This window comes from Oreochromis niloticus, linkage group LG20, assembly GCF_001858045.2.
Source record: "Oreochromis niloticus isolate F11D_XX linkage group LG20, O_niloticus_UMD_NMBU, whole genome shotgun sequence".
Classification (NCBI taxonomy): domain Eukaryota; kingdom Metazoa; phylum Chordata; class Actinopteri; order Cichliformes; family Cichlidae; genus Oreochromis; species Oreochromis niloticus.
In genome coordinates this window covers 2,718,391-2,744,719 of record NC_031984.2, presented here as the reverse complement: position 1 = coordinate 2,744,719, position 26,329 = coordinate 2,718,391, and the positions used below count along the sequence as shown (strand labels likewise).

General features: G+C 43.2%; 2 protein-coding genes and 1 long non-coding RNA gene across 6 annotated transcripts; all 3 read right to left on the bottom strand.

The window, feature by feature from the left end:
* Positions 1-650: 650 nt before the first annotated feature.
* LOC109196191 (uncharacterized) lies at positions 651-2,752 on the bottom strand. Its single transcript, XR_002057674.2, has 2 exons — positions 2,429-2,752; positions 651-2,315 (listed from the first exon to the last, which is right to left on the bottom strand). It is a non-coding gene; the product is annotated as an uncharacterized LOC109196191 (long non-coding RNA).
* Positions 2,753-3,042: 290 nt separating this feature from the next.
* On the bottom strand, positions 3,043-7,840 carry mrgbp (MRG/MORF4L binding protein). Of its 2 annotated transcripts, XM_005477818.4 has the most exons (6): positions 7,609-7,840; positions 5,960-6,081; positions 5,787-5,868; positions 5,603-5,677; positions 4,258-4,543; positions 3,043-4,160 (listed from the first exon to the last, which is right to left on the bottom strand). In XM_005477818.4, the coding sequence occupies exons 1-5, from the start codon at positions 7,748-7,750 to the stop codon at positions 4,302-4,304; spliced, it is 663 nt and encodes a 220-aa protein (XP_005477875.2). In that variant the 5' UTR covers positions 7,751-7,840; the 3' UTR covers positions 3,043-4,160; positions 4,258-4,301. The 2 variants fall into 2 exon arrangements, with proteins under 2 accessions (XP_005477875.2, XP_013127267.1); XM_013271813.3 differs by having other exon boundaries at positions 3,043-4,543.
* Positions 7,841-8,702: 862 nt separating this feature from the next.
* On the bottom strand, positions 8,703-25,353 carry hm13 (histocompatibility (minor) 13). 3 transcript variants are annotated; one of them, XM_005477819.4, is made up of 12 exons: positions 24,963-25,348; positions 21,292-21,327; positions 18,852-18,950; positions 18,679-18,761; positions 18,495-18,583; positions 16,850-16,935; positions 15,459-15,584; positions 15,230-15,287; positions 14,992-15,112; positions 14,768-14,870; positions 13,521-13,606; positions 8,703-11,737 (listed from the first exon to the last, which is right to left on the bottom strand). In XM_005477819.4, the coding sequence occupies exons 1-12, from the start codon at positions 25,188-25,190 to the stop codon at positions 11,674-11,676; spliced, it is 1,179 nt and encodes a 392-aa protein (XP_005477876.1). In that variant the 5' UTR covers positions 25,191-25,348; the 3' UTR covers positions 8,703-11,673. The 3 variants fall into 3 exon arrangements, with proteins under 3 accessions (XP_005477876.1, XP_003446052.1, XP_025757602.1); XM_003446004.5 differs by lacking the exon at positions 21,292-21,327 and having other exon boundaries at positions 24,963-25,346; XM_025901817.1 differs by lacking the exons at positions 8,703-11,737; positions 21,292-21,327 and adding an exon at positions 11,798-12,446 and having other exon boundaries at positions 24,963-25,353.
* Positions 25,354-26,329: the final 976 nt, after the last annotated feature.

The window sequence follows — 26,329 nt, the reverse complement described above, 5'->3', positions numbered from 1 at the left end:
ACGCTTGGTTTCTTCATGTCTGCCTCTTCCTCAGCCTGTCATGCAGGGGCTTGATCGTCCACGCTTGTTCCTCATCACCGTCTGTCTTCAGCTGCCTGAGGCATTCTTGGAGCAGCGCATCTCGGGAGGCTATCATCCCGATGTACTAAGCTCAGTGTTTCACACACATGTTGGTTTTATTTGGTCTGCAGCACTTGGAGACGTGTCTCACAGTCGAGGAGTTGCTGCATAAAAACTGAGACTAAATAAAAACTAAAAGCAGACAAAAGCAGCTTTTCTAAGGAGAAGGAAGGAAAAGCCGATGAAAGGTGAAGTCGTGCGGTGCTCAGACCTTTAGAGTGTTTGTTTACAGGCGGAGACCTTTCTCTGACCTTTCCCTCTCCGACAGACACACAGATCGTTTCAAATCCACCGTCTTGTTTACTTTTACATTATTTAGCTCGATCATTTGCTGGGCCCCACAGAGTCGGGCCAAAACCTTTAATACAAACTTTAAAAGGTCAAAGTACATTTCAGCATTCAGAATGTGTCAGGTCAGATTTAGTGGAGGAAAAATGACAAAAGTGGCCCAGGTGTCAGCAAAGTACGAAGAAACAAAAAAACTCTTAAAAAGCCAGAATTCTGCAGAAAATGTCATTTTACAAAATGCATTGATGTGCACATCTCATGACCTCATCATTTCTTCACAATGACATGTCCCAACTACAAAAACAGAACAAATCTACGAGAAAAGAGCAAATAATTACACGCTGTGTTCGAATCTCTGTCCAGCATGCAGGTCATGAGTCCGGCTGAAGCCACGTCTCAAAGGTCAAAACTAAAACCACATTTTAGCTCCGAATTTTTAAAATATAAAAGTTTTGCTGCTAGCTTGCACACTAATCCTAATGAAAGCTGCTGCCTGACCTTTGAATTTTCAGGTGCTTCTGACGTGTTTTTATAAAGGCGGGTTCATAAAATCCAGCTGTGGACCATTTAAACATCTGCACTTATACCTGATGTTAGCAGGTGCTGCATGCACATCACGTTCCCAAACACAAGAAGCAAAAGCAGCTTTTGTCACACACGAGAGTCACGAGTTAGCTTTGAGTTTTTCTTTCCATAAATAAAAAAATTTGCACCAAGAAATGAAGCAGAAAAAGAAGCAGCAGGTCCAGAAAGTTCCTCTCCAGAGTTTTCCACATGAGGCTTGCATGAGGATGCAGAGGGAAGCTGGGGAGGTGCTGCCCCCTCTGGTCCTCATCGATCCTGCAGTAACTGTTAGTCTTACACTGCCCAGTGACGAGAGCATGAACAGGACCACAGACGGACGGCGGCTCAGTGCATTTACTCAAGTACAGTCTTACTGCACTTGTACTTTATTAAGGTATTTTTCATTTGGATATTTTGGATACATTAAATGTTTCGTATATGATGCATACACGTCATCATCCGCAGCTGCAACATTAAAGTGATTTACACATTGATGAATTAAACGTGATCCAGTGGACCACAGTATGGAGATTTTAATACTAAAACTTTTGCACTGTTAGTGTCTGAAGTAAAAAGCTGAAAGACGTGTTTCCCTTTGGAGAAGATTTTTCTACCTTTCATGCAGAGCCACAGGCCTGCACACGAGCATCAAATCATACACAATATCTTTGATCAAATATTCTAAGATTAAACAGCAAACATCTCATAAAAATCTAAAAATAAGTCCATTAGTTTGTTTTGAATTTTCCCGTCATCTCATAACTCGCTCAGATTTATTTAGAGCAGAGGCGTCAAACTCGCTTTACTCCATGAGCCGCGTTCTTCAGTGGGCCGGAGCAGCAAACCCATCGTATCAGAAGATGCCTCGTACCAGCTTTACTTACAGGATCATTTCCATATGCAGATGCTCACAATATGAAACACAACATTCATGCTGGAGAGTCGCAGTAAGATTGAGCTACAGGCCTGAGTTCGTTCCACTGATATCAGGATGGCAGATAAACATTTAACTGGTACTGATTTTGTACCTGAACATGTTTCCCCAGCACACCTGCTCCATCTGCAGGGGGACGTCGCCCCCCTCTGTCTGCATGAGCACACTGCAGCTTTAACAGCCAAGGCGAGTTTAGACCCATAAAAATAATTGCATTAACAGCAGTAATAATGGCATCTTTTAGTGTTGTTTTCTGCAATTATCTTCAAATGTCATATTTTCCTAACTTTTCTATTGACGACAGTACAGGACAGAACAAAAACAGGTTTATGTCCAGTGTTGTTGATGATGTCACAGCGTCTCACACAGAGGCTGTTTGTCATTTATAGTCTCAGTGAGACTTTCACTGCTGCAGCAGAAAGAAGATACAGAGGTCATTTAATGACACAAATCAGTGATGCACATTTAAAATAGACTTTAAGTACTTTATCATTTTACTTTGGTAGGTTGGAGCTCCTTTACCTTAAACTGCTGCCTCAGTGCTGCTGAGCAGGCAGGCGACGAGCTCGTGTCTCTGCTGCGGCGTCTCTGAAGCCCCGGATGTTTAGACAGTGACCCTTCAGCTCGTCTGTGTTTTTGGATCACATCTTTCAGACCTCAGACAACACTGCAGAGACTCTGTGGGGTTAAAATTGTGCTCTTCAAAACATTTGGTAAAGTTTTAGCAGAAAGAAACGGTGACTTTGGATTTGATGAAGCACAGCCAATCGCACGAGCAGACGACACCACAAATCATCAGATTTTCACAGTGGACTCCAAACACCTCTCGCTTTCAAAAAGGAAATAAAAATGTTACTTTTACCTGAAAAGAGGACTTTGGACCTTGGTTATGCCTTAATTTGAAAATCCTACGCCGTCTCGCTCTCGAGTTATCACGTTCACAAACTCGGCGTCCACGCCGCCCAGCGAGGCGATGACATACCCCGTGAGCATTTTACAGCTGAGGCGCAAAAATGACACGATTTAGAATATTTGTATTAATTACAGACTTTGTGGAGCTTTAATGTGAAGGCGAACAGTCTGGAAACTTCACATTAAAGGTCGAACGCTTTGTTTAAAACAAAACAAAGTTGGAGTTAAAAGAGGGGCAGAAGTTTTAATGTTTCCAACATTCAAGTCTTTACAAACATTTTTGCAGGAAAATGACGAATGACGGGAGACTCTGATACGCAGCCAGGTTCAGCTTTAATGACACAAACAGCTGTTTCACACATCAGCTCATCAGCAGTCATGAATGATCACACCCCAAAAATACTTAAAGGGAACATTTGATTTTCGTGGTCTCCAGACTTCAGCCCACAAAACACGCCGAGGCTAAACTAAATACACAGAAGACGCATTTTCAAATGACACAAATTAAACCGAAGCAAACAAAGATTAAAAAACATAACTGGAATCCCACTGAGCTGCTCGTGTCCTCGCACAGAAACAAAACTACAACATGCTGCGACGTCCAGTTCAGAGAGAAAAACACAATTATTGCAGTTTCAGATGATCAGAAACTAAAAACAGTCACTGCAGCAACATTCACCATGTGAGGACCAACACACAGCTCAGACATCCAACATGCTGACCTGCTGTCACATTAAACCACTGGTCTAAGCAGATGATCATCAGAATGACATAAAACAGATTCAATTATTTTTATTTTACAAGCTGTGAGAACATGGCCTGCACGCTGACGCAGGTGCAAGCTGGAATATTCACTTCTACTCTAGTTTCTACTGACGTGAAAAGAGCGTAAAGGTTGGAAAACCTTCTCACCCGGGCTCCTTCACTTCTCTGTACAACCGAGAAAGTTTAAATGAAAATGGAGGAAAACCGGAACGTTCTTCCACTTCCTGGTTCACTACAAGGTGAAACAGCTTTAAAAAGGTAAAAGAAAAGGCAGGAAACAACAACAGGACATTAACTGTAGCAGAGTTTACGATGATGTGCTCAATCCTCCTGGATGGCTTCTTTGTAGCCTGACAGGCAAAACTCGGGGCCAACTCCAACCTTCCCATTAAAAACAATAAGACAACACACTCCGCTCACGCTGTGGTCGGGTCAGCTGTCTGCACACTAAAAACACTCCAGAGGTGCTTCCAGATGTGTCGCTTCCTCCCACTGTAATCACACGATGAGATGAAGGCACAGGTGCCGGGTGACAGGTGGCAAGCAGCCAATCAGAGAGCAGCCACAGAGGGGGCGACTGTAAGAGGACAGAGAGCACTTAGACGACTTCACTCCAGGTTCACACGACACAAAGCTCGCAAGCTCAGCTTCTGCGACGGCAGCAGCTCCTTCACCTCCTCCTCTCCTCCGCGCTCCTCCGTCTCTGTCCATCCCCCGCTCAGGTGCGCCTCCTCTTGGCTCCTCCCGGACTCGCCGGGTTGGAAGACGACAGGAGCTTCTCGGCCGCTCGACTCCTCTTCCTCTTCTCTGCCTCCTTCCCTCCGCTACCGCTTCCTCCTCCTCCTCCCGTCGCCGCTGATGACGATCCTCCATCACTTCCTCCCTTCTCTTTGTCTCGCTCTCTCTCCTTATCCCGACTGCTGCTTGTTCGCTCGGACATCTTCACAGAGGAGTTACTCCCTGAAGCGGAGAGACGGAGGAAACGATTATATTAAAACCTGCAGAAAACGCTGGTGTGGTCTGAACTCTCCAGACTGCACAAACTTCACCTCCTTGCTTATATTCTTCTAAGACTGGAGGGACTTTTTTCCCTCCTCATCTTTTCTGACTGTTTTTTATTAGATTTACACTTGGCTGTGTTCAGGGCCTTCTACGGCCCTGAACTCATCCTCCAGGCCCGTATCTGCTCCTTTATCAAAGGAGGAAAAGAATGAGCGCTGCCAGAGCTACAACATGACCTCCAGCAGGACACTGGTGAGAATGTTTCTGACCAAACAATCAGAAACAGACATCATGAGGGTCGCCCGATGGCCAGACGTCCTCTAGTGGGTGCTGTGCTCTGACCAAAGTCTGACTTTACAAACTTCTGCAAGTGTCATCATCATCTGATGAGAGCGAGCAGAAGGAGCCGGAGGGTATTTCAAAGTGCTGCTTTGATTTTGAAATCAGAACATAACTTGACTTTGCAAAGTTGCTGTTTTAAAAAACTTATGTATGAAGAGGTCGAGATGAAGAGACGAGTGAAACAATATTTTATAGATGATGAACAGCGCTGCTCCAATAGGTGCACATTCGCCTCCTCTGCAGTCCTGCCCCGGCGGCGATGCCTCAGGGTGTGATGGAACGACTGGACTACTGAGTGGATCGACCAACTCTAGCAGCTCCCAGTTAAACCTCCAAGCCTTAAACATGGCTGACGCTCTGAGTCGGGTGTGACGACAATATATCACAGAGCACCCTGGAGTCAGTTTAACCCTTTGAGATTTCACATGCTATCAAAATGTATCAAAATGCTTCTTTAAGCAGACAAACTGCTTACAGGGAAACCACGAGGAGGGGAAAGGTCAGAAATATATGTTTGATTATATGAAGCTGTGTATTATTTGTTTAAACCCAGTGGGTCACATGCACATGTGTCTGAAAGCGAGCAGCTAACTCTGAATTTAAATGTAAAAGAACCGCTGAGGTGCCGGGACGCCCCAGCTGACTGCACCATAAATGCGAGACACAGTCTGGTACCTTCTTCATGTGTAGCTGGAGGTTCTCTCTCCATCCTGAACTCCTCTTTGGACTCCTCCTCTGAGCCCAGCTTCCCTACAAACACACAAATTAGAGTCCATTTACACAAAGAAATTACGTTAACCTTTCTGTCCTGTTATAAACAATTTTAAAACAGCTGAATTTCTGACGCCAGTTCCCTCACCTTCCTTCACCTCCTGGATGATGTCATCGGGCAGGGAGAAGCTCTTCTCGTTGTTTGGGAACGGCAGGATCTCCGACTCGTGCTGCGTCACAGATAAATGACAGTTTCAGTGGTGATGACCGCGTTCAGCGCGGCATGTAACAAACACTCAGCATGCATGTGTGCGTCCTCACCAGTGCCTGCATGTCGTACATCGTTCCCAGGTGGTCCCAGATGACGGAGGAGGAGACCTGCCGTCCAATGTTCTGACTGAACTTGTCTCTGATGCAGATCATGTGGAAGTGACGGTTCACACCTGCAGACAGGGACACACAGCATGCACTGCATCATGGTCACTGTTTTTTCCCAGGAAACACATTAGGGCGTCGGCCCTTTTGCCTTCCTGCAGTCTGACGGAGCCAACCACAGGCCAGCTAAGCCGGATCAGTAAATTTATTGGATGATAACTTATATTCATATTAGCTGTATTTGACAGAGGAACCCAAATCCTTTATAACCCTCCTCACTTAGAGGGACTTAGAACTTAGCCTCTTTACTTTATACAACTTTCTTCTTGTTTGTAGAGTTTTCTTTCTTGACAATATTGAGTCACTATGTTTACACATAAATCCAAAATTGTTTTTTTAATGACTTTTTTGAAATTTTTTGCTCTTGCAAAACTGCAGGAGCAAAAAAATTAAATAAAATTGAAAAACTGAAAAATATGAAGTGAAACTGTAACTGTATTGGTACTTAAACAGCTCTTTTCCACGTTTACTGAGCACTCAAAGCATGTTCAACTGCATACTACATTCAACCATTCACACAGCGAGGGACCAGGCTGGACACACACAAGAAAAGCGGTGTAGTTTTCCAAACACCTGGACTTTATTTTACCTGAAACAGAATAGAATTCAACTTTGTTGTCATTGCACATGTCACAAGTACAAGGCAACGAAATGCAGTTTGCATCCATCCAGAAAGTGCTTCAGTAATATTATAGATATATTACAAAAATGGGTCCATTATAGGTATGAGGGTACAAAACACGGGTCTATTATGGGTATGTTACAATTTACACGGTATGAAGGCATGTTATGCATAAATAAATAAATGCAAAATGCATAAATGCAAAAACAATATCAGAAAATTTAAAAGCAACAGTGGTGGGCCCTTAAAAGAAGTCAAGTAAACTGAGTTGGACTGTAACACCAGTAAGAGTCCAAAGTAACATAAGGATAAAGACCTGTTCCAACAAAGAGGAGCTCAAATACTGACGAGATCAACACTAACACACTACCTCATTAAAGGGAACAAAGGCAGCAGTTGGTTAAATCTGATTGTGGTGTTGATGAGCATTGTTAGGTTGGCTCAAAGGTATCAGTGTGAATGAGTTAGCCTTCCTTAATACTGGCCATGGGTTGGATGCAGTGAAGTAAACAAACAAAGAGCAGTAAACCTCAGAGTCCGCACAGCTCAGCTGATCTCACGATTTTTATTTAACTTATCTCGAAGTCAGCGTGTAATTCCCTCTGTGGGTTCTCTGTCCTGCCAAACACAATTAACAATCGTTTTTCTCCTTAGAACCAGTTTCACTCTTGACCTGCTAACTTGCGCGTCTCACCTGCAAGGAAAAATCTCTGGTTTTTAGCCTTTTAAATAAACATCCCCCTTTTAAATAAACATCCCCCATTAAACACATGTTATTGCAATAAACTGAATTTAACGGGTTCCTTGTATTTACATATTGATTCAGAGGCTCCTGAAAGCAGTCTAAGTTAAACTGGTTTTACCAGAGGAGACGCTCCAGCTAGCAGCATGCTAACGTTAGCTCTGGTCTTACCGACAGGTTTATGTCCGATCATCGCGTGGAACAGGCACACCTCCACCTCGTGGCTCCACACCACCGAGTCCTCCCCGGGAGCCAACCCCGAGTCCGGCGGCTTCTCGTCGGTCTGGTTCAGCGTCACATCAGCTTCTCCCATTATTAAGGCAAAATCTAAAACTGACCAGAAGCAAACGACCGTGCTCGGTTTGCATCGGCAACCGGAAACGTAGTAAGACTTCCGGGTATCGGATTTCAAAATAAAACGACAAAACATAGCCAGAGTGGAAAAAAGTTTTAAAACCGATTTTTGAGGTAAATTCATTTATTTGTTTTTTAACAAATTCCAATAATAATCCTACATGTACAGTTTCAGTAACCATCGAAGTTAAAGTTAAATTATAAACGGTCCGTTAAAACGTAAAGATCGCTCTAGAATTTTCTCTTTCAAGTGGCATGTGTTTGGCACAGAGACACCTCAGAAAAGTGAAGTTTGTTCCCCAAATCTAGTAAATAATTCAATAAAACTAAGTAATTAAAAATGTCTAGGGGCCTAAGAGACCTTAAAACTTTACTCCTTTCGTTTGAGGAAGTCACAAAGAAAGTGACTGGACTTCTTTAAGTTTCTTTCCAAGCCAAGAGAACTTACACAGACACTTTACTGTTTTAATTTTACTTGAAAACAGCATCAGAGATAGGATTTTTGGTATTTTTTGGCATCAACATTCAAATTTATGTTAAACATTTTTATTTTCCATGATATTTCCATATTTTTAAAGCCTGAAAGACAAATTTAAAACCAATTCATCAGTGAGTTTACCATTGTTAGACATCAGATTTAAATCAAATTACAAGCCTCAAATATATTGCCTTCCCAAATTAGGAGTTCCTCAGGGATCTATTGTAGCTCCTCCAAGGTTCTCAAAACAAGATAATGTAGTTTAGAAAAACTATGTATAAATCCGCAAACAAATGATCTTTGTTGTGATAATACAAAAATGCACTTTTTCAGGTCCTATTTTGCCATGTAAATAAATTATTAAGCACCAAATCTCTAACGGTGAACATACAAGCAGTGGATGAGGAGTCATAGAAGCAGCCGGACTCAAAGGTTATGCTTCTCTATACGGTGATCAAAACACCAAAAGTTTTATTGCAAATAAAATGGATACAGTTGGCGCCGTAAAACGGCCGCCACCACAAATACAACCAGAGAGGAAGAAAAAAAAACAATTTCAGGTACATTATATTTAAAATTAAGTGGCTACTGAACTTCACTGAGCTGAATAAGAGCATTTTGATTTTACATTGATACAAAAACTGTGCATCTCTTAGTAAAGCATCCATAACAATCAATAACATTGAGAGTATTAACGTGAGGCTGAATATGTCCAGTTAGGCAGGGGTTTTTCCAAGCATCCAAAAACTTTGTAATCATCTGCAACTGCAGATGATTTTAGGACCCTTTTTGCATTTATGTTTAAACTTTTACTTTGAAACTCTGAATTACATTAAATTGCAGCTGTACTTGCATTAGGTTAAGCTTACTGGCTTATCCTGTGGAAACAGTTGTAGGATGTGTTATGTTGGCGTTATGGGAAATGCAGTTTCAAGCAGCAGATTTTGGAAATCAACCTGTAACACAGGCCAACAGTCACGATGTCTCCAATTCTGCTGAATTGTTTTTGGCTATTTTTCTTAGTTTGAGTTTGATCATAGTTTGAGGATGCTTTTGTAAAACGCCCTGTGACACTTTGCCTCCCGGGCTCATTCTCACAGCTTATCAAAGGAAGAAGCCACGGAGCTCCTCCCCTTGCACCTTTTCACCAATAAGGTGTGAGAATGATGCCTTTTGTGGGGCAGTGAAGGCGGTTCAGTCTGCCTCCTCCCTTTACTCCTCTCCTCTCACAGGCCAGAACTTTAAGACTGAAAACCAAGAATACAGTTTTTATTTATCCAGACAGGTAAATGTTCACCTGTGCAGCTGATTAAATACCAGACACTCCAACTGAAAGAGACGGAAAGGAGCGAAATTGAGGGAAAATATTTAGTTTCTAACTACAGCTGTTTTTGCCACCATTTATCTATAATGAGTGGCTGCACTGCAGTATTCACACCTGGAGCTATAACTGCTCTAAATATTCTCACTGAACTAAAGAACCAAAAGTCGGAGTTCAAGTCTCCCCCTCGTTTCCCACAAAGAAATCCAAACTGTGCTTTTGGTTTCTAAACATTTTCCACAAAAACCACATTGGCATTTTTCTCTCACCACAAAAACTGTATCCGTGTATCTGTTACACGTCTGTGCAATAAAGCTCCAGAACCTTCATAACAGACTGTAAATAGAAGATGGACAGCCAATGTGGCATCAGTGAGGGCAGGTCTGACGTGCTCACTGGCCAGAGACGTGTCAGTCAACCCCGCTGTATCACATTTAAACTAAGCTAGTGACCGACGTCGTAGACCAATGACTGCTAAAGTGTGGGCTGGGACCCCCTGGTGGGCTGCAGTAATAACAGCAACTCAGATTTACTCAAGTATGCAAGTTACATATTTATATAAATTTATATCCATTCATCCTCTTCTGCTTATTGTCAGGTTCACGGGCAGGTTGGAGTCTATCTCAGCTACCATTGGGCGAGAGGTGGTGGTTGGATTGTTATGTTATTACTTGGAGCTAAATTTGCTGCTCTTGTATTCAGTTTTGTGACCCAGTGGCAGCTGGGTCACACATTGGCCTCAATGCTTTATAGCAAACATCCTGTGTTATGTTTTTTTAATAAAATTGAAAAAAAACAAACAAAACAAAATTAATACTTTCTCTTGAATTTCAGAGGGAAGCTTTTAAGACTGGATGAGCCTCCTGGGACTTTGTCGCAGCTCTCTTGACTTTGGGAACGGCCATAAACTATTCAGGAAGATATTTCTGAGGCCTGTAATCCAACACGTTATACAACTGGAACTCTCATCTTTCATAGACAGGTCTATGATATTAACTCTCATCTGTGCACCAATTCACCTCCAATTTTCTAATTCCAAAACAAACCAACTACTTAATCCTCGTCAGCAACAGGAACCATATTTTAGGTTGATGAACATTTAGAACTTAAAAACCTATAATACTCACTGTTTTTACTTCCTTTCTTAGCCTCAGCTGTATGGCCCTACGACCTACAGCTGCAGGGTTTAACTTGAAGCCACGTTAGCACCACAGGCCTGATTGGAAAGCATATTTATTCTCTGGCAAACAGCCGGGACAGACAGGGAGAACTCACACGTACAGTCAGCATGGAGACAAGTGGATGTAAACACAATACAGCTTTAACAAATGACAACATAACTGTATACATAAAAAACTGAAACTGTTAGCTGGGGTTTCCCCCTTAAAATTCTGGCCTATTATAAGAAACAAATACAGATAAAACCAGTAGAAGATGCTGATGAGACAGAGCAGAAGGCAGTGTGAGCAGCGCCTGGTGAGCGGAGACACCCGGAAACAAAGAACCACATCTGGAGAGTTCCCACGACTCCAGACTTTTGTACAAGATCAGATTCTGGGGATGATCCTCACAATCATCAGCGGTTCTTTGTTTGAGGGTTTCAGAAAAAAAGTAACAAACAAGAAAGAAAATGGCAGCAGCGCTCGTTTTTCCGTCCGACTCGTCCACGTTCGAGGCCGTTTAAAGACTAAAACAAGCGCTCCCCGTTTCCCTGCCTATCTGAGCGGCGAGCTGCAAACACATGATGAGATCCGATTGGACAGGTGATCCCCGACATGCCACTTTGTGGTCCTGTGTGAGAGGATTCGTGGTAGGCACCGGGTCCGAAACGACTTTTAATAATTACAAACATCATCATTGGCAGCGCGACGGCAGTCGTAACCACGGGTAACAGTCGGCGGCCGCTCCCGTGGTTATCAGAGACAAACGCGTTGGCAACATGAGCCCCGTTTCCCCTGGCTGACAAACAGCAAGCTGGAGAGACTGGAGGGGGCGGGGCTTCAGTGAAATGTGGTGGCAGCAGGCTGATGATGAAAAGTATCTGAAGGAGGAGGGAGGGCAGGGGGTGGGGGCGACATGGATATTATTGGTCCTTCTTCTCTGATTCTGTCGCTTCCTCTTTAGTTTCCTCAGATGACTCCTCATACCTGAAGAAGAAAAAAAGGACGATGTTAGTGTGTTTCACCGAATATGAGTCCAATGCTGCAGTTCCTCTAATGGCCACTGGAGGCTGGCTCCAAGAGCAAGTCAGTCTCCACAGGCACAAACACGTTTACGGCTGATTGTTTGGATTCTAGCCAATTTCCACCTTAAAACAACTGAAAGGTGAGCGATCGCTTTTTTAATAAATCACCCATTTGGATTTTATCGAGGCCTAAAGTTACGGGTGTAGCTGCTTTGCAGTGTTTGTGAAGATCGGTGGAACAAACAGTATCATCATATTTTATTGCTCGGTTAATTAGCAGCTACCTGTGTCTGTGCAGCTTTATCAGTGCTAATCAAGCTAACAACACCCCACCTTGGGTCACTTTTGGAGCAGGTGAATTTCTCCTCCTTCATGACTTTATTAATGCTATAAAGGTGAATCTCATGCAGCGATGGTTTCATGTAAGCAGATTAATGGGCTCATTAATGGGCTTTTTACCTGCCCAGGTGAGACAGAGAAGGGGGACAGTAAAGATAGAGGGGAGGGGCTTCTACATCGAGGTGGGTTGTAATCTGCGGTGGCGCGGGGAAGAGCCTGTTGCCACAGAGACGGCATCCATGGAGCTAGCCAGGCTTGCGGGAGAGCCGCTGACGGTTGGAAAGGAAGTGAGTCTGGGAGAGGCGGGAAGAACTTCCTCTGATGACTCATAGCTAACCACGGGGAGGACACGGGGAGCAGAGGAAGAAAATGGAGACACAGAGGAGATAAAAAAAAAATAAAGAGAAAGAAAAAGGAGATGATAAAAGCAGTGAGAAAGAAAGGAGGCAAAGACAGAATGTGGTAAATCATCTTAAACTCTAAAGTTACTATAGAGCTCTACTGCTGTGACAAGCGAGGAGGACGGAGGATGAAGACCGACCGGAAAGGTGGGATGAAAAGAGAAGATGGCAGCGAAGAACGAGAGGTGGGGAGAAAAATATAAGAGAAAGTACAAAACAGACGTGGGTGCAGGGAGTGAAATGATGAGGTCGATGAGCAGGACGAGAGCTTCGGTCTGATGACAGAAGCACCTGAACATACAAAGGAGCCGTCACAGACTCTGCATTTAACATGGAAACTGCTGCTCGGAGAACCTCGATGGTTCCTGCAGCGCAGACCGAACTCCAGAGAGAGAGATCCTTTAAAAACTGAGCAGCTGCTCCCGTTTGTAAAACACTGTCATTAAATCAGGCCCCGAGGTTTCAGTCTCTCCTCCTGCACTGGATGAACATGTGTACAGTGTCTGTGCTGTAGTCAAGGTCCAAATCTTATTTATTCTTAAATGAAATAAAAAACGTGGTTTAACAGACGTGCACTTTCATGCATTTAATAACAGAAATGTTTCAGTGTCATTTTTCAATAGATCACATTTTTAAATTTAAATTATACCCGACAGCAGCGGTTAGACTCTTCGGGGCAGTATTTGTTTGTCTGAATAAAAAAAAAAAAAAAGAAAAGAAAGAAATCTGTCCAATCACAGAGCTTCATTCTGGAATAAGCAACCAATAAGGTTTCAGTCCACCAGACATGAGATTCTGAACCTTTAATCCACTAAACACAGAATCCTCATGAGTCTAATTTCAGTAATCACAAATAAATCTCTCAGTTCGTTAATTTTAGTGCTCAGAGGAAAAGAAATGCAAACGCATGTTCAGAAACATGTTTTCCTGCTAAAACAAGCTCGGCCCTGCTGCCTCATTGTGTGAATGATCACAGGAGGACGTGTGGTCGCCGTGGTTACTCACCTGAACATCTCCGTGAGCTCTCCTTTGAACAGCGCTATGATGACGGGGAAGCCGACGCAGGCGGGCACCAGGTACAGCAGGGCGGGCTGGACACAGACGCCAGAGTTTAAACAATCAAACCAGCATTTAACAGCTTTTTAATGTCCTCAATCATTAAAACTGAGACAGGAAGCATCATCCATTTCAGGCCTGATCAGTGCAACAACCCCAGCAGCACAGCATTTACTGGTTTCTTCTCCTTGTTTGGATGTTGGTCCGTAAATAAATAAATAAACTGCACAACAACAAACAGCCGTGAGTGACGAGTAAATCCTTAAAATTTTATTGGCTGCGGTTTCTTAAACACACCCTGTGCAAATTTAAATTCAGGTAAATTTAATACCTACAGCAGATTTTCCAGAAAATTCTAACTTGAGACTTTTCAGGAACACTTAATAAGCTGCTCACAAATTAGACTTCATATTTGTCCCAGTTTGTTAATAAAGCCAACGTTTAGTCCACCTCCAGGAAACAGACTCCACATTAAAGCAAAGGAAGGACGCTGAAGTTAAACTTCCCGACAAGTGAAATCACTGAGAGTGTCACTGCAGCAATGCAGCCATTTCATCAACCTCATGTTCTTGGCAACTAATTATCAGCTGTTTAAATAAGAGAAAAAAAGAGAGCAGATTAGCTGACTGTAACTCTGGTCGGTATGACAGGATATGGTTTTCATCCGCTTCACATGGGGGAGCTTCAGGGTCCCAGAGGTGGTTTAAACTGGAAATTAGAAGCTTTACTGTGCTGATGATAAAAGGAATAATGGAGGAACACAAAGGTCCCAACCCTTAAATCGGAGCCTCTCTCAGATTGTCTGGAAATCTACCCGACAACATTCAGCCTGGCTCAAGAGCAGTTCTGGACATTCAGTAGATTAAAGTCTGTATTCTACTTAAATTAGACTGAAAGGAACAACAGCAAACATTCCTGAATGCAGGAAAAACTCTGGGATACACAATCAATCGAATTTGAATCCCGATCATGATTTAGACAAAACTATCAAACGATGCAGCGTTTGCTAACGTGATTCGTCCAACATCAACTCAAACGCCTGAAACCGCGAGCTTTTAACAAGTTTATGAGGAGTCCTCAAAATGAGCCGATGTGATTGGCTGCAAAAAGGCTGTTTTAAGAAGAGACTGGCCAACTACTGCAGTTTAATTACAAAAACAAAGTTGAGAAGAATGACTGTGCTTTCAGCCTCGTACCTGTGCATGTTTGAAGGTGTGCATGACGAAGATGGTGAGGCCCAGTCCGAAGATGTAGGCCAGGAAGCTGGAGTAGAAATACGTCCTGCTGTTTTTATTCAAGCTGCAGACAGAAGACAGTTTTACATGAAAGTGAATACAGAACATTCATCTTATTTAAATCTCACAAATGAGAGAAAACAAAGGAAACGAGGCAGCTGAGAGGAGAGAGGACCGAGTGTTACCTGACATCGAAGCGCAGCAGCAGAGCGATGAAGATACCCGGGATGACAATGTCTCCCAGTCCCAGCATGGCAAAGTTACTGGCCTCCAGACCTTTCTCCAACAAGTCCTGTGGAAACACCACTGGAGTGGAGCAAAGACGGGTGGGGGAGATCATAGCAGGACAGGAGATCAGCTGGGTGAAGTCGATGAAGAGCAGGAGCTAAAACTGACTCACACGGTCATACACAGCACACTTACATTTGATTGGTGCTTCAAATGACTTGGCAACAGTCACCATGACATTGGTCCCAAACACCTGGAGACACACAGAATAAGGATGATGTACAGCTGTGTTCATGCTGGATCATTGTTGGAACATCTGGATTGTGTCAAACTGCTGAAACTGAACATCTGGACATGACAAAGCTGAGCTCGAACCTTCTGGAAAGTTTCCGTACGACTACCTGAGCTGGACACGTGAACTCACCCAGAAGACGTCGTAGATGAACAGCCCCCCCAGCAGGATACAGCCGGTGCTGACGTTGTTCAGGTGGAGCAGCTCCACTCCGTTCAGGGCAAACGCCAACCCAAACAGGTTATTGGCTATCCAGTGCTGTGATGTCACAATACACACACACACGTGAGCACAAAATCACACATCTGATCGGCTGAGACGAACACATTTACATAAATAATCATTTTGCTTTTGAATCCTTTATACAGATGTTAACCAGAGGTTCTTTAGTCTGAGCTAAATAAACAACGAGTTTGGATTCATTTTTGCCAGACAGGTTTTATCCTGATTATTCTTTAAATAATAATTAGAAGCCAAAATATAAGTGAATATTAGTGAGTTATTAACTCGAAATTTCGAGTTAGCTCTGCCAATCAGTAATCTACCTGAACGAGGTCACTTTCTTGTTACCCAGAAGCATATGGCGCAAAGTAACGCGCACTCAAAACCGGATTGCAACAAATTGGCGCTTTCGCGAGTACGTTGGCTGATGGTAACGCCATGTGATTCAGCTATTAACACAAGGATTTCATCATTTTTAAAGCCAAGCTGAAAATACTCAGAAATCTGTGCATTCATGACTGGATGTAAGACCAGTAGCTTAGCTGTAGCATTTGTACCTGAGGGCTTCAGCTTCTGGGTAACAAGGAAATGACGTCATTCATGTAGATTACTGATTGGCAGCGCTAACTTGAAATTTCGAGTTATTAACTCAAAATTTTGAGAAAAGTAACTCGAAATTTCGAGTTATGGATCCTCTTTTTTTTCTTTAGTGGCGGAAACGGGCTTCCATATGAAGCCGATCAGCAGGCTTCGATCACATTACAGATTTCACCAGACTGAAGTGCTTCAGCTCTATGTGAGCGTCACAGCCTGGAACATTATTTCTAATGAAAAGAATTACAGCTTACATTTTATGACATCTGTTGTGAAAACAGGAAAACACATTTTAAAATCTGTCGATTTTCTTTGCTTCACACCAGACGTCTCAGAGAAATCACAAAATGAATCAAACATAAGCACTAAAAACTATTTCATCAGTAAATAACTGTAATTTGGCATCTTGATGAAAAAACAATAACGTGCTTCACTGTTTTTACTGCTTTTATGTAAAAGAGTCAACTGAAAAATTCAAGAACAACAAAAACAGTAAGCTTTTAACATAATGAACATTAAATATCATTTTGATTATAAACTTGCACATATTTGTGGATTAACCATTACAGAAACATCAGCACTGTAATTTAGGGCTTCATAAATAACTCATTACCCCACAGGCCTAAGCTCAGTCCTGTCGGAGCTCACAGCTATGCTCAGCTCTGTGTGCAGTTTAATTAAAGCAGAGCTGCACGTGTCACTTTTACCTTTTTGAGCAGGTACCAGACTCCCACCACGCTGCTGATGAGCAGACACACCAGGTTCTTAGTGTCAAACTCATAATTGACTATTTCTGTAGAGACATGGAGAGATGCAGGTCAGATATGAATGTGAAAGACATCAGGAGACCTCAATCAGGTTCAAAAGGCCGTTCAATTAAGTGATCATCAGCAACTGTGAGCATGTCTATAAAGAGTTCTGGCAGTTTATTGGAGGAAGAACACGACCAGTGCTCTTACACAAGCAATTATTGCTGCCTATCAATCCGGGAATGAATATCAGGCCATTTCAAAATAACTTAAAGTCCATTATTCTAAAATTAAAAAATACTGACGGCCGCTAGTGCCGTCCGTCAGCCTCCTCCTAGATCAGGGGTGGGGAACTCCAGGCTTCGAGGGCCGGTGTCCTGCAGATGTGTCCCTGATCCAACACAGCTGATTTAAATGGCTAAACGACCTCCTCAACATGTCTTGGAGTTCTCCAGAGGCCTGGTAACGAACTAATCATGTGATTCAGGTGTGTTGACGCGCAGTGATCTCTAAAACCTGCAGGACACCGGCTCTCCAGGCCTGGAGTTCAACACCCCCATCCTAGATTCATCTATGGTATCATTTTGAAAACTACATGACAGCCTTCAGATTTTATTGTGTTCACAAGATTTTCAGACCTGACCTTGAGATCACTGAGAGTCTAACTCATTCGATTAGTAGATGCACCTATGGTATGGATCTGATAATACTATGTTGCCTCGTTCTCGAGTTATCGCATTCACAAACTCGGTTTGCCACCTCGGCCCATCCACCTGTAAAAATACCCCATTGGCCTTTTACAGCCGAGGGTAACAATTATTCATTTGAAAACTTTCAGCCGTCAGTCTTTATAGGAGGAGACGTCCCAACAAACTCCTCCCAAAGCTCCAACCATCCAGAGAAACTAAAAACATCCCAAGAGCTCCGTGTCAGACTCTACAGGCCCCAGTTAGCATCTTAGAGGCTAAAGTTCATGACAGCACAGTTAGGGTTGGAGCAGAAAGCCTCTGCTCTCTAAAAAGAACATGGCAGCAGAGCTTAGGTTAGCGAAGCTTCATCTGAAGGAACGATGAAATAATCCACAGCAGCACAAACAAGTGTCAGCACAGCAGCGCTTTGGGCATCGAGTCGACTGTGAAGTCCTCTCTATACCAAAGTATTCTGGGGTCAAACGTGAGGCCGTCTGTCTCATAGATAATGCTTGAGCTAACATTTGGTCCCGAGGAGGATCCAAGCACAGCAGCAAACCTCCAACAGAATAAGAAAAGAATCACCGTGCAGCAGTGACCCAGTCACAGTCCAGACCTGAACCTGAATGAAACGCTGCGGCACGACTTCAGAGCTGCGCATTCATTCCCACAAACCTCAACCTGAAGCAACATTTTAAAGAAGAGTGGACTAAAATCCCTTCACAATGATACACAGAAAACAATTCACTTCCTCTGGTATCTTTTCCATTAAATCAGAACAATAACCTGTGCAGATGTTTTCCTTTTTGTCTGAAACTAAAAAAATTGCCTGGTTGAGCCCACATTTGCTCCTTTGAGGAATGATCTTTAGAGTGTTTGTTCTCGTTGTTGGTGGGACGGGCAGCAGGTCTCACCTTCTTTGGACTCTCCAGAGCCCTGAGTGAAGAGCAGCTGGTACTGTTTGTTTGGGAAAGAAGCTGGGAAGATTCTGGACATCAGCGGACTGAGAGACAGAGCCAAGAACAGAGTAGAGTCACCTCCAACATCAGTTAAACCAAAGCAATTTACTCACACACACATTCACGTTCTCTGACGTACCTCATAGTGTGAGACAGAGCCAGGACGCCCAGGACGAAGAAGTAGACCGACAGCAGCAGGTTGATGTACTCTTGAGAGAATACCTGCGTAGCACACGTCCAGCATCAGAAACAAGCCTCCTCTGATGAAATGCACCGTTGCAGCTCTACCCGAGGTAAGAGACACCGACTTACCTTGAAGAAGAGGTAGAGCCCAAATAGAGTGCAGCTGGCGATGATGGGAAACCTCGCTGCGTCCCGACTGGTGATGGTCTCGGGCATGTCGGCTGCATTCTGGGAGAAGCGGAGCGGAGACAGAAATGAGCAGGTAAGGCGAAGGTTCAAAAGAAGACAGGGATGTGCACACCAATCCAAACGCCAGATGAGACCACACCAAGCTAAACCTTCCCACCACAAATTTAACCTGAAAGAAACTGAACTAGTCTCCAGACAGAAACCAGTGAAGTTTTAAATTAAGATCATCAAGTTTAAATTAGGATTATATGGACCACAGATTATGTGTTGTAATGTAACTGTTGCTGTCAACATTTAACGCCTAAACTAACCTAAATACCAGGATCAACCCTGAAGCACCTGTGAGGCTCTGTGAGGCTGTGTGCCAACACTGCAATAAGCAGTTGCTTCACTCTGCAACCACAAACTAATCTGAGGCGCCGTCTGCTGCTCGTGAAATGAGGCAACACAGGCACCACAAACCTGCCTGCACAGCTGTCATGCTGGGGGTCAAATACTCAGTTTTGCTTAGAGAGCCTGAAGTAACTGCAGCTGTAATCAGAGCTGATGCAATCTCTAAATACTAGAATAATGTGCTGCGGTGCTTCCTCCTCGGTGGAGCATCGCTGAAGAAAGAAAGGAGAAAACTGTCCAACAAGTGCTCACCAGGACTGATGGCAGGCACACGGGCACAAATCAGGTAAATATTACATATCAGTGCGTTTTTCACTTCATGCCACAACCTGATGAGTTTAACCTTCAGTGACAGCCTGAGTTAGACCCACAGACGAACACTGAACACTATGCTTCTGTAATAAAATCTGATTCTTATCGAGGCGTTGCTTGTGTGGATATTCACCGTTTAGCAACCAAAGCTTCTCAAAGCTGGGAGTTTCTGGTGGTATAAAAGGCTGTGGAGGATACAGCCATCACACCAGCGTGGGTTTGAGCGCTGCAATAATTACACAATGGCAGAAATTTGTTTAGTGTTTCCACAGACATGCCTGAGGGCACCTCCACATCTCTACCGAGGCCTGTCCTCCCGATCAGGCCGTCCTTCCACACTCGGATCGGACCTGCTGCTGCTACCAAAACTGACAGAAAAGAAGCGCCTACTGAAGACTGACAGAAGCCCTGAGAGAGAAGCCTGAGAGTCACCTCCATCTATATTCTCCTCCATCTACTCCCCCGAGACAGAAACTGGGACAGAGGAGGATGTAGAGGGATAAGGAGAGGAATCCTACACAAACCAGTGCTTTATAATCCAAAGCTAAAGTCTGCAGTAAATGTAGTATTAATATTACTAACATTTTCTAAATGCTAACATTCTGCGTTTCCTGAAACTAAAAATGTTTTTAAAGCAGCATCAGCTTCTATAGAAACCAGTAAATCTGCAGGTGACTGAGCTACATGTACCACAAACACACAGCTGTTAGCAAACAGGCTGAAGCAGTCCAGAGGCTGAAGTGACACCATGTTAGTGCGAGTTAGATGCTACTATGGTCTACATCAGGACGGAGTTAGTCGCAGGAACCCAACATGACGCATCATCAGGGAGTTTTTTGCACAGTTAATATTCTAAAAATAAACCTCAGTACTGTTTACACAGAGTATAAATAGTATGTTTTATGTACCAGTGTTTGGGGTCCACTGAGCCCACTCATTTTTTATTCTCTTAGATTTCACATTTTACTTGTGAGCAACGGCACATTTAAATCTTACAAATATAGTTATTTGGCTTATATCGTGATATATATCGTTATCACCTGAAATGAAAAAAACATATCGTGATATGAAAAAATCTTATATCGCCCAGCTCTACTTAGACGATTTCCTGGGAAATCCCAGTAGCAGAATCTTTTAACCTGTTTCATGTAAAAAAACGTGTTTATACTTTTGGCACTGCGTTTTGTGCATCTCCTCGTTTTGTCAAACTCCTACAGAGCGTGTGAGCAGCTCGCATTACTCATTAAGACACAGTAAAGTTGAATATATGAGGCAGGAATAAACTGGGATTATCAGCCACGTGCCACAGCAGATGCCCTGAACTCTTTTTTTTAACTTATCAATTACCTTAAACAAGTGCAAACAAACAGAAAAAAAAATCTGAATCTGATTGGTTCTTGACCCTCTTCTTCTCCATTTAACTGTAGCTATTTGCAGGTATTGCTTTTATTTCAGCGATGAATTAAAAGATGCCTTCTACGTCACATGTTCGGTTTTTTCGGACAGCACACACACTGAAACAAGCGTTAGCTGATGAGCTGATATAATAACATGAACAGTTTGTCGTTTCGGCTCCACTAAACACCTCCCCGTGTTCATGCAGTCCCTGCTGTGTCATGGCGGGAAACCAACAGTGTCTGGGTGTATTTGTGCACACAGCGACTGTCATACTCACTCTGAACCCAGAATCGTAATCATTTTCTCCGAGCTCCTACAGATAGACAGACAAACAGAATGGGTGGACAGACAGATGTGCACACAGACAGACAGGGAGAGAGAGGGATCAGATCGGCAATCAGGAGCAGGGCTGGAAGCAGGGCCCAAAATTAAAACAAGCAAACAGGTGTCCAGTGCAGGAAACAGATCATCATTGCTGGAATTAGACAGGGCAACAGCTTCAATGAATAAAAGCTTCGATGTATCTGAACTCATATTTATATTATAGGATGGCTGAAGAGGAGAAACAGCGAGAAAGAGGAAGAGCGGAGGAAGAGAGAGGAAGGATGCCATGCATGCCGATTTTAAACTGAACATCACCTGAGGCTCAGACACAGACTTTCAGTCAGATTTACCAACGCCAGCACAAAACCCTGTTTTGCTGTTTGAAACAAAAAACACATCTTTGCTACAGAGGTACAACTCGGTCCTGTAGCTCTTCGCCGAGTCGTCACCCAGAGGGTTTACAGTCAGGCCCCAGGTATTTCTCATCTCCACTGTTGCTATTCTAATGTCACAGGGCGGAGCGTGCAATGCTGAGGAGAAGGAAACACTCTGAGAGGAGCCACAACAAGAGCCATACAAGTCACAGATGTATTAAAATAAGCAAAGTTACTTCATACAGTGAGCAGAGCGGTGTGTGGAGGTTTTTACTCAAACTTCTGCAAAGAGTTCAGAGATTATCAAGAAAGCCTCCATTTGTAAGTGCGCACACAGAGCTCTGCAACATCACAAATCCCTTTCATGTGTTTTGCAATAGTTTTAAAGGCTCCATCCCATAACATGGTGAAATATTTGAATTACTTTTGTACTTCAGTTTTCTAGTATCATTTAATACCAAATACAGTAAGTTTAATAAAAAACAAATTTGAATGAAGTCAACACAGTCAGGCTGATTTTCATACTTTGTTTTTTCCATTTCCAACTAAATGTGAACAAAGACCCAGTTTGTAGATTTAAACTATTTTGTGAACAACCATAAAATATTAAAATTCTCAGAATTACTGAAAATTGTCCCAATGAGTTGATTAATAATTACAAATTACAATCAAAACAAAGCCTTTAATGTTAAAAAAAACCCCAAAACAAACCAAAACAATATTTCAAACAATTTTCCATCTTCCTCGCCACAACAGTGGGACAAAACCGAGCAGCTGGAGAGTTCGCAGACTGACAATTTCACAGTACGACAAAATCTCACAGCAGTACGTATAAATGTACAGTTGAGGTCACAAATGACCCACTCGAAAATTAATCCACAACTAAAAATAGTCCCTGGAAAGACTGCCTGCCATTTTCAACAGCGACTAACCAGCTGACGTTTTAATGCTTATTTTGTTCTTTAAATTTCCAAACTGAACATAAAATTTAAACATTCAGTTTTGTAATTTCATGTAAAGTAAAACGTCATGAGAAAGATTTTCAAATTAATCCTTTCAACTTAGTAAAATACATTTATCATTACAAACTTATAAACATATATTTGACACTCTTATACTTGCCTTGTAAATCAGCTGCGTCCTTCCATAAAATCATTTTCATTTTGTGATCTCAAACCATCTCATTTCCACCGAGTACAGTCCTGTTTTGTAAAACACTTGCCTCAGGCCACAGAGCTGATTCTCTCCTCCCTCGCGAGATAACAGTCCCTTCCTGTTTTTGCAAATGTGTTAAGCAGCCGCTGATATTAAAGAGACAAAAGGAACATCTGTGGTTATGATTTCAGCCTAATTACTGCCGTTTACGTCTCATTTCAATTAATTTCGCAATTCATCCTGTGTGACACGTCTGCCTCGGTTTGTGGATGCCCAACATGCGAGTGACAGGATCTGCTGCGACTCAGTGAAATAAAACAGAGTCTACACATCAGTGAAGACAAACTTCAAAACCCAAAGAAACGTGAGTGACAGAAAATGACAAACATGAGAGAGAGCAGCGCAGAGCGTTCAGTCTGAAGTAATTTCTGAGATACAGGTGAAGCTTTCTGGCATTACAATAAGTCAGCAGCACATGTCAAATCTAAACTCATCAAAAGTGGTTTTAGTCTTGTGTTGTAATCATAATGTGACAAGAATCTAGTTTCTGTTTTGTCTTTAGCTGATTAAAACATCTTGAGGGGAACTAAATATTTCTCTATGCTCGAAAACTCAACATCTAAAGTTTGTCTCTTCTGTCTCGTTGTCATGTGTACATCTGAAAATTAAATACCTAAAGTAGCCAAAAACATTGGCCGGGTGTGCCACTGGAAAGCACTGATGCACTCTGCCTTCTGTTGTTCAGCATCCAAGTACTCCTAGACCTTTAAAGAATCCTCACAAGAGTGTCATTAAAACGTTTTTCTGGAAATTCATAAACAGGTGTGTCCCAGAGGACACTGAAATGAACGACAGCTCCTACATGCAGTCAAAGTTTAATCTAGTCACAAAGTTTCTGAATTTGTCTGATCTCTCGAATCTTCTCATGGTTACAGATCAGGTTCTGGGTCAAACCGATATTCCTCCTTCACTCGGACAGCCACACAGATATCACCCACTCTGACAATTCAGTCTAGACATTACTCTGTTTCATGCCCAAACTTTTCCCTCCTAAATCCAAACTTTGTGCATCGGGGGAATCATGGGGAATTTTCCCTGTTTCACCTGATCCTAAACCCGCTGCCACAGGACTTGTAGTTTTGACATGACAGTGCACCCATAAAGGCAGAGCACCGATAGAGCTCTCTCTCTCTGCTGGTGATACCTGAAACAGCAGCCGGTTTCATTTCACAGCTGTTATTAGCAGCTTCCGTTTATGTAGATTAACGTGATTTTCTGCCAGCTGTGTTGCGTCCTCAGAGTCACTCATAAAAACCTCCATCACCTCCACGCTGCTGTTCAGAGGATGTGGGAGGTTTTTTCTACTTTAAACTAACTGCGCATGTCTGCAAAAACCCCAAAACGAGAACAAACAGAAACAGTACACGTCTCTCTCTCCATCACCTGGTGATGCGTTCACGACCACGAGGCTAGCTTGGCGTTTTCTGACAGTCGGTTTAACCTCGTATTCATGTCACGACTCCGTTCAGCACAGTCTGTTTTCGGCTCACTGTACAACTTTTACTACAACTTTAAGTTACTACTCCCCTCCCGGATGTTGCGGTCCCTGTTACTCAGCCAGGTAAAAGTCCGTTAGGAGAAATGTAAATAAACATCTGGGCACACATCCTTTCCATCACAAGCCAAACAAGCACAAGTACACACAAGTTTGAAAAAAAAAAAAAAAAAAAGAGTTTAAACAAACACACACCAGAGGACCCGACACCCACCACGCAGCGTTATGAGTGCAACAAGTGCAGATAACTACTTTAAAAGCCTAATTAGCATCTGGAAATAACCGGTAAAATCAAACAGCTGGATCTTTAAACCTTCACTCGGAGTCTGGACGCGTATTTCCCAACTTTATCGATAAATTCAGCACGTCATTCTTCAATTAACTCGACCCCCTCTTTTGTATTTGCTTTGGAAGAATATTATTTTTAGCGTCCTGGTGAGCCGATAGTTAGCCAGCCGTTAGCTGGAGCAGCTAGCAGCTGAAGGCTAACGACAGGCGGGCTGAAGTCAAACCTAAACGCCGGGGTCCACTGACAGTTACCTTGGATTTTGAGCAGGTGACGGACCGCAGGGCTCCGAAGAAGATGGGCAGGAGCGCCATGAAGACCAGGCTGCCGTACGCCAGAGCCGTGCCCTCCGGGGTGGCCACGAATTTGGCCGTGGCGTTGAGCGCCTCGGTCCCGTTGGAGTCCGTGGCGTTCAGGGCGTCCAGGACGGCCGATGCGGCGGCCTCCGGAGCAGAGGCCGGGACTTGTTCAGCCTCAGACATTGTTCTTCACACAGAGAGAGGCTTCGGGGTCTGTTGAGGCTGTGGCGTTAACTGACAGGCGGATAGAAGTGGAAGCTGAAGCGGGGAGTCTGTCATTCATCTACCGCTGTGCTGCTGGAGTCCTGATAAGGCCACGTTTCCTAAAGCAGTGAGCGCAGAGCAGACAGGAAGAGGAGGGCTCACCCCGCTGCGGTTTCCGGGGACACTGACAAGCCGAGCACGGCAAAAGAGGAGGTACCACAGCAGCAAAAAAAGCAGGTAGTCACCATCTCTTTATTTCTGCTTTCAAAACTATCAGACTGACATATTATATATGTATACATAGATAATATATGCGTATTCTGAGAAGCCACTAAATATAAACAGCAAAAAAAAAACGTAAATGAATGCATTGCACACAAATAGCAGGCTATCTATATTAATGCAACTGAATTGTAAAACAAACAAAAAAACAACAACAACAACAAGCCCCAAAAAGTTTTTAAAGAGCGCGAGCCATGGGATAATTAATTTTTTTACAGTAATAATGATATCTTGTAAATTAAAATTTGTGATGCATGAAGTGTGTTGTGCTTGCAGTATGAAGACACGCACAAGCACCAGATGCTTATTTTTATTCTTCCCTCATTCACAAAGACTCGCCGCAAGGAAATGATCAGTGGATCGATTCAAATATCAGCAGTAACCTTAACAGCGCTGGGATCGATCACCTAAGTCCACTAAGTTGCTCCTGTATCAGAGGGGAGACAGGTCTGTGCAAACACCGCTCCTCTCCTGCAGGAACACTTTGCTCCGCCACCTCATTCCTCCTGTGCTGTTTAGTAGTTCCACAGTCACGTGACTCAGTGGGCCATGGTTGAGAAGGGGCGGAGCAAAGTGTGTCAGCATGAGAGGAGCGGTGTATACATGCTTCCTTTCTGATGATCACGAGCAAAGTATTGAACTTACAGCAGAGAAGCAAAGTCCAGCATTGATCCAATACCAATATCAACGCTGATATTGATACTATCAGTGTTTGGATCGATCCTCCCAGCCCAAAGCACTGATCTATGCAGGCTGCAGTCAGGAAAAGGTGAAGTGTGGTGGAAAGGTATTATGCCATGACACTCACTAATCTCATTGATGCTCATGAGATTAGT